The 12,120-nt window shown below is 54.0% G+C and overlaps 1 protein-coding gene across 4 annotated transcripts in view; it reads right to left on the bottom strand.

Moving 5' to 3' along the window:
* The window catches only part of LOC139281292 (protein kinase C beta type), a 387,614-nt gene that overhangs the window by 112,935 nt on the left and 262,559 nt on the right, over nt 1-12,120 (bottom strand). For all 4 annotated transcript variants that reach the window (XM_070901417.1, XM_070901419.1, XM_070901416.1 and 1 more), the window contains one exon: nt 4,027-4,138. In XM_070901417.1, coding sequence (XP_070757518.1) covers nt 4,027-4,138 — 112 coding nt within the window. The remainder of the gene's footprint in view (nt 1-4,026; nt 4,139-12,120) is intronic.

Genomic DNA, 12,120 nt, shown 5'->3' with positions numbered 1-12,120 from the left:
CGAGGGTGCTGACCCGTGCTGGAGCCAGCCGTCCCCTCCCGAGAGCGCTGACCCGTGCTGGAGCCAGCCGTCCCCTCCCGAGGGTGCTGACCCGTGCTGGAGCCAGCCGTCCCCTCCTGAGGGTGCTGACCCGTGCTGGCCGCCCTGTCCCGAGGGTGCTGACCCGCGCTGGAGCCAGCCGTCCCCTCCCGAGGGTGCTGACCCGTGCTGGAGCCAGCCGTCCCCTCCCGAGGGTGCTGACCCGTGCTGGAGCCAGCCGTCCCCTCCCGAGGGTGCTGACCCGTGCAGGAATAGGCCGTCCCCTCCCGAGGGTGCTGACCCATGCAGGAATAGGCCGTCCCCTCCCGAGGGTGCTGACCCATGCAGGAATAGGCCGTCCCCTCCCGAGGGTGCTGACCCATGCAGGAATAGGCCGTCCCCTCCCGAGGGTGCTGACCCGTGCAGGAATAGGCCGTCCCCTCCCAAGGGTGCTGACCCATGCTGGAGCCAGCCGTCCCCTCCCGAGGGTGCTGACCCATGCAGGAATAGGCCGTCCCCTCCCGAGGGTGCTGACCCATGCTGGAGCCAGCCGTCCCCTCCCGAGGGTGCTGACCCATGCTGGAACCGCCCTGTCCCGAGGGCGCTGACCCGTGTTGGAGCCAGCCGCCCTGTCCCGAGGGTGCTGACCCGTGCTGGAGCCGCCCTGTCCCGAGGGTGCTGACCCATGCTGGAGCCGCCCTGTCCCGAGGGCGCTGACCCGTGCTGGAGCCAGCCGTCCCCTCCCGAGGGTGCTGACCCGTGCTGGAACCGCCCTGTCCCGAGGGCGCTGACCCGTGCTGGAGCCGCCCTGTCCCGAGGGCGCTGACCCATGCTGGAACCGCCCTGTCCCGAGGGCGCTGACCCGTGCTGGAACCGCCCTGTCCTGAGGGCGCTGACCCATGCTGGAACTGCCCTGTCCCGAGGGTGCAGACCCGTGCAGGAATAGGCCGTCCCCTCCCGAGGGTGCTGACCCGTGCTGGAGCCAGCCGTCCCCTCCCGAGGGTGCTGACCCGTGCAGGAATAGGCCGTCCCCTCCCGAGGGTGCTGACCCGTGCAGGAATAGGCCGTCCCCTCCCGAGGGTGCTGACCCGTGCTGGAGCCGCCCTGTCCCGAGGGTGCTGACCCGCGCTGGAGCCAGCCGTCCCCTCCCGAGGGTGCTGACCCGTGCTGGAGCCAGCCGTCCCCTCCCGAGGGTGCTGACCCGTGCTGGAGCCAGCCGTCCCCTCCCGAGGGTGCTGACCCGTGCTGGAGCCAGCCGTCCCCTCCCGAGGGTGCTGACCCGTGCTGGAGCCAGCCGTCCCCTCCCGAGGGTGCTGACCCGTGCTGGAGCCAGCCGTCCCCTCCCGAGGGTGCTGACCCGTGCTGGAGCCAGCCGTCCCCTCCCGAGGGTGCTGACCCGTGCAGGAATAGGCCGTCCCCTCCCGAGGGTGCTGACCCATGCAGGAATAGGCCGTCCCCTCCCGAGGGTGCTGACCCATGCAGGAATAGGCCGTCCCCTCCCGAGGGTGCTGACCCATGCAGGAATAGGCCGTCGCCTCCCGAGGGTGCTGACCCGTGCAGGAATAGGCCGTCCCCTCCCAAGGGTGCTGACCCATGCTGGAGCCAGCCGTCCCCTCCCGAGGGTGCTGACCCATGCAGGAATAGGCCGTCCCCTCCCGAGGGTGCTGACCCATGCTGGAGCCAGCCGTCCCCTCCCGAGGGTGCTGACCCATGCTGGAACCGCCCTGTCCCGAGGGCGCTGACCCGTGTTGGAGCCAGCCGCCCTGTCCCGAGGGTGCTGACCCGTGCTGGAGCCGCCCTGTCCCGAGGGTGCTGACCCATGCTGGAGCCGCCCTGTCCCGAGGGCGCTGACCCGTGCTGGAGCCAGCCGTCCCCTCCCGAGGGTGCTGACCCGTGCTGGAACCGCCCTGTCCCGAGGGCGCTGACCCGTGCTGGAGCCGCCCTGTCCCGAGGGCGCTGACCCATGCTGGAACCGCCCTGTCCCGAGGGCGCTGACCCGTGCTGGAACCGCCCTGTCCTGAGGGCGCTGACCCATGCTGGAACTGCCCTGTCCCGAGGGTGCAGACCCGTGCAGGAATAGGCCGTCCCCTCCCGAGGGTGCTGACCCGTGCTGGAGCCAGCCGTCCCCTCCCGAGGGTGCTGACCCGTGCAGGAATAGGCCGTCCCCTCCCGAGGGTGCTGACCCGTGCAGGAATAGGCCGTCCCCTCCCGAGGGTGCTGACCCGTGCTGGAGCCGCCCTGTCCCGAGGGTGCTGACCCGCGCTGGAGCCAGCCGTCCCCTCCCGAGGGTGCTGACCCGTGCTGGAGCCAGCCGTCCCCTCCCGAGGGTGCTGACCCGTTCTGGAGCCAGCCGTCCCCTCCCGAGGGTGCTGACCCGTGCTGGAGCCAGCCGTCCCCTCCCGAGGGTGCTGACCCGTGCTGGAGCCAGCCGTCCCCTCCCGAGGGTGCTGACCCGTGCTGGAGCCAGCCGTCCCCTCCCGAGGGTGCTGACCCGTGCTGGAGCCAGCCGTCCCCTCCTGAGGTTGCTGACCCGTGCTGGAGCCGCCCTGTCCCGAGGGTGCTGACCCGCGCTGGAGCCAGCCGTCCCCTCCCGAGGGTGCTGACCCGTGCTGGAGCCAGCCGTCCCCTCCCGAGGGTGCTGACCCGTGCTGGAGCCAGCCGTCCCCTCCCGAGGGCGCTGACCCGTGCTGGAGCCGTCCTGTCCCGAGGGCGCTGACCCATGCTGGAATAGGCCATCCCCTCCCGAGGGTGCTGACCCGTGCAGGAATAGGCCGTCCCCTCCTGAAGGTGCTGACCCGTGCTGGAGCCAGCCGTCCCCTCCCGAGGGTGCTGACCCATGCTGGAACCGCCCTGTCCCGAGGGTGCTGACCCGTGCTGGAGCCAGCCGTCCCCTCCCGAGGGTGCTGACCCGTGCAGGAATAGGCCGTCCCCTCCCGAGGGTGCTGACCCATGCTAGCGCCGCCCTATCCCGAGGGAGCCAGCCGCCCTGTGGGATCACACAAGTGGTCATTTTCCATGTGTGGGCCTGGGCAGCAGGTGTGGACAGGTAACGCACCACAGCTGGCTCTGATCCAGTCCTCCCCCGACCGCCCCCCCACCTCCCACACACATTACTGACCAGCAGAGGTTACAGGGTAGTGAACAGGCCTGGCCACCCCGGATGACCATTAGATCCCCCCCAAGCCCAGAGGTGCTCAGGATAGCTGCTTCATCCCTGAATTCACTAACTGAGCTCAGCAAACTCAATACAGGCCTCAGTGCATCCTGGGGCCCTCCTGATCAGTGACTCAGACCTCAAACCTTAATTCCCTTCCTCCCCCCCGCCCCCCCCCACACTGACTCCCAAACCCCCAGCACATTACCCCTACATTAACCCCCAAAACTCAGAACATTAACCTCAAAACTCCCAGAACAGTAACCCTCATATTGGAAAATATTAACCTCCAAAACCTCAGCACATAATGACTATTGCTTCACCAAACCAGTATTTAGTGTGTACTTCTGAACATTATGTTTTTTGCAGTGGCGTCCATGTGCTTGAGGCAGGAGGGCACCATTGCTCCACCCAATTATCCTCATGCCCTGTGACCACCGCCCCGCCCCCCCCCCACATTATTTATTTAATATGAATCCCTTCCGAAGCCAGTGTACAGTGGTGTAGTGGTTATGTTGCTGGACTTATATTCCAGAAAACCCGAGTTCAAATCCCACCTTACCCGGTTGGGCCTATACGTGACTCCAGTCCCACACCAACGTGATTGACTCTGAAATGGCCCAACAAGAGACTCAACTGTATCAAACAATTGAAGGCGGCGGCCCACCTCCTTCTCAGGGCAACTAGGGATGGACAATCAATGCTGGCCTTGCCAGTGATGTCCACATCCCGAGAATGTTAGCAATTTGACCATTTTTCTTTTGAAATCCTTTAAGGTTTCCTATCTCAATCTGTAGCACAAGTTATTTAAGGGGTGGTGGCAGACAGCTTCAGCCAGGGTTTGTGGTACTTACTGTCACATTTCATGCCCTGGTGGATGAGGCCGTAGAGCAAGGAGCCGCAGTGATCACAAAAGGTTGGGCTGGAGTAGGTGTGAACTTTGAAACCATGTTTGTTCCGGGGATCCTGAAACAAAGAAAATCCAGAAATGTGTTTCCAAGTCAGCAACAAGCAACCTGAGCTGTTGCAGGATGATGAATGGGGGAAGACACAGCAGGCAGGGGCAGAAGGCATACTGTCAGCTCTGAACCTGACAAAAACTCACAGTCAACGTGATCTAAAAGTCATCATCAGGGAAACAACACCAAGAACACGAGGTAGCGACACCATGGGCAGTCGGTGAGCAACGCTGTTTGACAGCCATCTTTTATACAGCACCTTACACATAGCACACATAGGGGTCGGCCATTTAAGACAGAGATGAGGAGGAATTTCTTCACTCAGAGGATTGTGAATCTTATGAATTCTCTACCCCAGAGGGCTGTGGATGCTGAGTCTCTGAATATATTCAAGGCCAAAATAGATAGATTTTTGGAGTCTAGGGGAATCAAGGGATATGGGGTTCGGCGGGAAAGTGGGGTTGAGGTTGAAGATCAGCCGTGATCTTATTGAATGGTGGAGCAGGCTTGAGGGGCTGTATGGCCGTCTCCTGCTCCTAATTCTTATGTTCTTATGTTCTTATAATGACATTTCACGGTGCTTTACAGGGAGAGTTGGGTACCGAGCGGTGAGTAGGATAGAGTTAGAGAGCTGACAGTCAAAGATGGGTACTGGGCAGAGTTTTGAACACAAGGAAATAGGTAGCATGACAGAGCGATTGAATGACCATAATTCTGTTCCTATGCTCCTAATGGAGACCAGGCCAGAGGGCAGGGGCATGGTGGCTGAGAAAGAAGCAGAGAGAAGATGAAGATGCGTAGAAGGAAAAGCGCAGGTGCTGAGCCGAGGAGCTCGCAGAGGAATGGAGGGACGTCATGCATGGATTCAAAGAAAAGGTTGAGCATTTTGAAATCAGTTTGCTAAGGGAGGGGGAGCCTACGGAGGTCAGAAAGGTTGGGAAGGGAGGTGCGCCGGATGGAATAAATCTGCAGAGTTCATCAGTGTGCAGGGCGGCACAGCCTGCGGGGGGGGGGCGGGGGGGGGGGGGAGACACAGTTTCTGCGCGGGGGGGGGGGGGGGAGACGCAGTTTCTGCGCGGGGGGGGGGGGGAGAGACGCAGTTTCTGCGCGGGGGGGGGGGGGGGGGAGACACAGTTTCTGCGCGGGGGGCGGGGGGGGAGACACAGCCTGTCCTGGGGGGGGGTTGAGGGTTGACGCAGCCTGCGCGGGGAGATTGCTTTCAGGTTTCCCTGGAACATTTCTCAATTTCACCCTATTAGAATGTCCTAATAAAGCGACTGGCTTTATGGATATTGCCGTAGTGATTATGGGCAGATAGAATAAATGAGCGCACAAAATGTAGAGCATGAACATCAGCATAGACCCGTTGCTGATTGCAGTGCGGGCAGGCACAACAGGAGGGGAGAAGGAGCGGCAGGAGTCCATAGAGGGAAGTGACCGGGGCCCAGGAGAGGCGAGGGCCCAGGGGAAGCACTGGCCAGCCCACATTGCGATATTTGTCTGCACTAGGTCCGTGCAGCAGAGCTGGTCTCCAGTTAGTCTTGGGTAACCCTTGCCACAGGACCAAGACCTAGCTCTGTCAAGCCCGTGTGGTGGCTGGTGTGCAACGGCCACCCCACGTTAAAAAAATCCACACACAGGCATATTCCATCCTTCAGGATGTAGTTCAGGATCTGGAATATTAGGTCCTTCATTGAAACACCTGTGAACTCATCCCTTTTTAGCGTGGAAGCAAGTCGTCCTCGATACGAGGGACCGCCTATGATGATGGTGAGACCCGTTGGGCTGAATGGTGTGCTTTCTGCCTGTAAAATCTATATAATTCCACGAGTGACGGTGTTGAGACAGAAAAAAAAAAGGAACAAGCAAGGAGGACAAGAATAAGCGAGACACGAAAATAAAGACACAGACCAGAGAGGGGGGGGGGGGGGGGGAAGAGAGACCAAGAGCGAGCACAACAGAGACAGACAGAAACTGAGATACAGACAGTGAGAGAGAAAAATCTGCTGAGCGAACATAATGGGTAGAATGGCCTCCTCCTGTTCCCCTGATTGTGGGGAAGGAGTGAAAAATACAGAGTGAGACTCTGAAAGACAAAGAGTAAGAGTGAGAGACAGAGAGAGTAAGACAGAATGAAAAAGGGAGGAACAGAGAAAGAAAACAAGACAAAGTATGAGACAGAGACAGATGAAAAAGAGGAACAGAGGAAGAGACAATGGTAGAGCTGTCATGGATCCACAAGAATGTGAAAAAGCTGTTGGGAATGTGCAGGTTTGTTCTGGAGGGAGTGGGAGCTGAAATCAAAGCAGATTATTTCAGAGGATGCTGGAAAATGAAAAGCTGAGCCTGAGGGAGAAGTTCAATGTCTTGGTTCCTGTTATTTCTGACTCAGTTTTAAAAGCTGCCGTTCTGTAAGCAGCATACATAATGCAGGAATTGCGTTACATCACACACAAGCTCTCAGCCACACACATGCACACACATTCAGAAACACACACATACACACTCAGGTACAGACATACCAGGTACAGACACATGTACAGAGACACACACATACACAGACACACATATACAGACACACCCACATACATCATCATCATCATAGGCAGTCCCTCAAAATTGAGGAAGACTTGCTTCCACTCTACATAGAAACATAGAAAATAGGTGCAGGAGTAGGCCATTCGGCCCTTGGAGCCTGCACCACCATGCAATAAGATCATGGCTGATCATTCACCTCAGTACCCTTTTCCTGCTTTCTCTCCATACCCCTTGATCCCTTTAGCCGTCAGGGCCATATCCAACTCCCTCTTGAATATATCTAACGAACTGGCATCAGCAACTCTCTGCAGCAGAGAATTCCACAGGTTAACAACTCTCAGTGAAGATGTTTCTCCTCATCTCGTTCCTAAATGGCCTACCCCTTATCCTTAGACTGTGACCCCTGGTTCTGGATTTCCCCAACATCGGGAACATTCTTCCTGCATCTAACCTGTCCAGTCCTGTCAGAATTTTATATGTTTCTATGAGATCCTCTCATTCTTCTAAACTCCAGTGAATACAGGCCCAGTCGATCCAGTCTCTCCTCTAATGTCAATCCCGCCATCCCGGGAATCAGTCTGGTGAACCTTCGCTGCACTCCCTCAATAGCAAGAATGTCCTTCCTCAGATTAGGAGACCAAAACTGAACACAATATTCAAGGTGAGGCCTCACCAAGGCCTTGTACAACTGCAGTAAGACCTCCCTGCTCTATACTCAAATTCGTTAGCTATGAAGGCCAACATGCCATTTCCCTTCACCACCTGCTGTACCTGTATGCCCACTTTCAATGACTGATGTTCCATGACACCCAGGTCTCGTTGCACCTCCCCTTTTCCTAATCTTCCGCCATTCAGATAATATTCTGCCTTCATGTTTTTGCCACCAAAATGGATAACCTCACATTTATCCACATTATACTGCATCTGCCAAACATTTGCCCACTCACCTAACCTGTCCAAGTCATCCTGCAGCCTCTTAGCATCCTCCTCACAGCTCACATCACCACCCAGCTTAGTGTCGTCTGCAAACTTGGAGATATTACACTCAATTCCTTCATCTAAATCATTGATGTATATTGTAAATAGCTGGGGTTCCAGCACTGAGCCCTGCGGCACCCCACTAGTCACTGCCTGCCTTTCTGAGAAGGACCTGTTTGTCCCTACTCTCTGCTTCCTGTCTGCCAACCAGTTCTGTATCCACATCAATACATTACCCCTAATACCATGTGCTTTAATTTTGCACACCAATCTCTTGTGTGGGACCTTGTCAAAAGCCTTTTGAAAGTCCAAATACACCACATCCACTGGTTCTCCCTTGTCCACTCTACTAGTTACATCCTCAAACAATTTCAGAAGATTTGTCAAGCATGATTTCCCTTTCATAAATCCATGCTGACTTGGACCGATCCTGTCACTGCTTTCTAAATGCGCTGCTATTTCATCTTTAATAATTGATTCCAACATTTTCCCCACTACTGATGTCAGGCTAACAGGTCTATAATTACCCGTTTTCTCTCTCCTTCCTTTTTCAAAAAGTGGTGTTACATTTGCTACCCTCCAGTCCATAGGAACTGATCCAGACTCGATAGACTGTTGGAAAATGATCACCAATGCATCCACTATTTCTAGGACCACTTCCTTAAGATTGCAGACTATCAGGCCCTGGGGATTTATTGGCCTTCAATTCCATCAATTTCCCGAACACAATTTCCTGACTAATAAGGATTTCCTTCAGTTCTTCCTTCTCGCTAGACCCTCGGTCCTCTAGTATTTCCGGAAGGTTATATGTGTCTTCCTTCGTGAAGACTGAACCAAAGTATTTGTTCAATTGGTCTGCCATTTCGTTGTTCCCCATTATAAATTCACCGGATTCTGACTGTAAGGGACCTATGTTTGTCTTCACTAATCTTTTTCTCTTCACATATCTATAGAAGCTTTCGCAGTCAGTTTTTATGCTCCCAGCAAGCTTCCTCTCATACTCTATTTCCCTCTTGCTAATTAAACCCTTTATCCTCCTCTGCTGAATTCTAAATTTCTCCCAGTCCTCAGGCTTGCTGCTTTTTCTGGCCAATTTATATGCCTCTTCCTTGAATTTAACATTATCCTTAATTTCCTTTGTTAGCCACGGTTGAGCCACCTTCCCCTTTTTGTTTTTACTCCAGATAGAGATGTACAATTGTTGAAGTTCATCCATGTGATCTTTAAATGTTTGCCATTGCCCATCATTTCACAGTCTATTCTAGCCAATTGATGTCTCATACCATCGAAGTTACCTTTCCTTAAGTTCAGGACCCTAGTCTCTGAATTAACTGTGTCACTCTCCATCTTAATGAAGAATTCTACCATATTATGGTCACTCTTCCCCAAGGGGCCTCGCACAACAAGATTGCTATTAGTCCTTTCTCATTACACATCACCCAGTCTAGGATGGCCAGCCCTCTAGTTGGTTCCTCGACATATTGGTCTAGAAAACCATCCCTAATACACACCAGGTAATCCTCCTCCACCGTATTGCTACCAATTTGGTTAGCCCAATCTATATGTAGATTAAAGTCATCCATGATAACTGCTGTACCTTTATTGCACGCATCCCTAATTTCTTGTTTGATGCTGTGCCCAACCTCACTACTACTGTTTGGTGGTCTGTACACAACTCCCACTAGCGTTTTCTGCCCTTTGATATTCCGTAGCTCCACCCATACCGATTCCACATCATCCAGGCTAATGTCCTTCCTTACTATTGGGTTAATTTCCTCTTTAACCAGCAACGCTACCCCACCTCCTTTTCGTCTATCCTTCCTGAATGTTGAATACCCCTGGTTGTTGAGTTCCCAGCCTTGGTCACCCTGGAACCATGTCTCCGTAATCCCAATTATATCATATTCATTAATAGCTGCCTGCACAGTTAATTCGTCCACCTTATTACAAATACTCCTCGCATTGAGGCACTGAGCCTTCAGGCTTGCTTTTTTAACACACTTTGTCCCTTTAGAATTTTGCTGTAATGTGGCCCTTTTTGATTTTTGCCTTGGGTTTCTCTGCCCTCCACTTTTACTTTTCTTCTTTCTATCTTTTGCTTCTGCCCCCATTTTACTTCCCTCTGTCTCCCTGCATAGGTTCCCATCCCCCTGCCCAACAGCAGATTAGATTAGATTAACATTAGATTAACCCCTCCCCAACAGCACGAGCAAACACTCCCCGTAGGATATTGGTTCCGGTTCTCAGGTGACTGTACAGTCCAATGCGGGAATTACAGTCTCTGTCACAGGTGGGACAGACAGTGGTTGAAGGAAAGGGTGGGGGTGGGGGTTGGGGGCGGAGTCTGGTTTGCCGCACGCTCCTTCCACTGCCTGCGCTTGTTTTCTGCATGCTCTCAGCAACGAGACTCGAGGTGCTCAGCGTCCTCCCGGATGTTCTTCCTCCACTTCGGGCGGTCTTGGGCCAGGTGCCGGTGGGGATGTTGCACTTTATCAAGGAGGCTTTGAGGGTATCCTTGAAACGTTTCCTCTGCCCACCTGGGGCGCGCTTGCTGTTAAGGAGTTCCAAATAGAGCGCTTGCTTTGGGAGTCTCGTGTCGGACATGCGGACGATGTGACCCGCCCAACGGAGCTAGTCGAGTGTGGTCAGTGCTTCGATGCTGGGGATGTTGGCCTGAGCGAGAACACTGACGTTGGTGCGTCTATCCTCCCAGTGGATTTGCAGAATCTTGCGGAGGCAGCGTTAGAGGTATTTTTGCAGTGTTTTGAGGTGTATACTGTATATGGTCCACGTCTCTGAGCCATATAGGAGGGCGGGTATCACTACAGCCCTGTCGACCATAAGCTTGGTGCTAGATTTGGATGTCCTGATCTTCGAACACACTCTTCCTCAGGTAACTGAAGGCTGCGCTGGCACACTGGAGGTAGTGTTGAACCTCGTCGTCGATGTCTGCCCTTGCTGATAGTAGGCTCTCGAGGTATGGAAAATGGTCCACGTTGTCCAGGGCTGTGCCGTGGATTTTGATGACCGGGGGGACAGTGCTGTGTGGCGGGGTCAGGTTGGTGGAGGACCTTTGTCTTACGGATGTTTAGTGTAAGGCCCATGCTTTTGCACGCCTCGGTGAAGATTCAGACACACACACATACAGACACAGGTACAGATACACACACACACACACACACACACACCAGGTATAGACACAGGTACACACACACACACACACACCAGGTATAGACACAGGTACACACACACACAACTCCCAGGAACAGCAGGTTATTTCTCGACAGCCTGTGTCCTGCTATAATACCGCACAGCATCAATCGCATTATGTGAATACCACAACAGAGTAACTGCAGGCAGCAGAGTGATGATCAGTGTCCGCACTGCGTATTCACTGCCATCTAAAATCAGCACTAACTCACCGGCAACAACACAGTAAAATTATAGATACTTGGGAACAATCACAGAGACTCAATGGACATGAGCTACCTTGGAATGTGAAGCAGCCACAGTTGGAAGGGATGTATTGAAGCCAGCATGATAATGTATGTTTCCAATTGCCGGTACTGCCCAGGAACATCGCAGGGCACCAGGCATCACTACCACCAACTTCTACACACACCTGGCGGACACCTGGCAGGTGGGGAGTACGAGGAGGCAACACCAGGTGATTCACAATGCACGGGTGAGGAAGAGCAAAAGGGCAGTGGGCCAGAATCATACCTGTGTGTGTGTGTGTGTGTGTGTGTGTGTTGCTCAGCTGCTCTGCCTCGAGATTTGAATCTCAAAGGGGCTGCTCGGGAAAAGAGATTGCAGTCTGAGCAAGATGGCATATGGGAGTCCCTTGAGCCTGCACTAAATATATTGCACACAGTCTGGCTGAGATTGTGAAGGAGTCTACCAGCTGCGTGTGTGATCATGGAGGAGTAGTTATCTGGTCTACCCTGGCCTTTTCAGCAACTCCATGGGTATTTGCAGCAAAGTGTGTCTGTGTGTGACTACATGCATATATCTGTCTGTGCATGACTGCACGGAGGGCAATTTTAACTCAACTCACTAGTTTAATTTCCATTAAACTCAATAAAGAGCAATATTGGGAGTGTGTAAAACCGGCGTTCCACCCAATCCCATGCGTTTCCCGCCTGGTGGATTAGGTTATATTTATCCCCCGTCTGTGTACATGTCTGCAAGTATGTTTCAGTGTTTCTATGTGTGTGTGTGTCTGTCCGTGAGTGTGCATTTAACCACTGATCCCTAGAGAATTGTTACTTTAAATTGAAAGGTTTTCTCCTGTAGACCTGACATTTAACTGGCAGTACCATTCCTCCAGATTCACATCAGCAATCTCGCTCGACAGTTATTAAAACCTTGCTCGGATCTCCTTGCACTGCCTGTCCAACAGACTGCCATTTTCTGATTTGAAACAGGACAGAGTGTGTTGCAGAAGTGCTCTCAGCACTGAGTGATTCATTC

The sequence above is a fragment of the Pristiophorus japonicus genome, chromosome 15 (assembly GCF_044704955.1).
Source record: "Pristiophorus japonicus isolate sPriJap1 chromosome 15, sPriJap1.hap1, whole genome shotgun sequence".
NCBI lineage: Eukaryota > Metazoa > Chordata > Chondrichthyes > Pristiophoridae > Pristiophorus > Pristiophorus japonicus.
The sequence above is the reverse complement of the archived record's forward strand: the minus strand, read 5'-3'. Positions and strand labels throughout refer to the sequence as shown.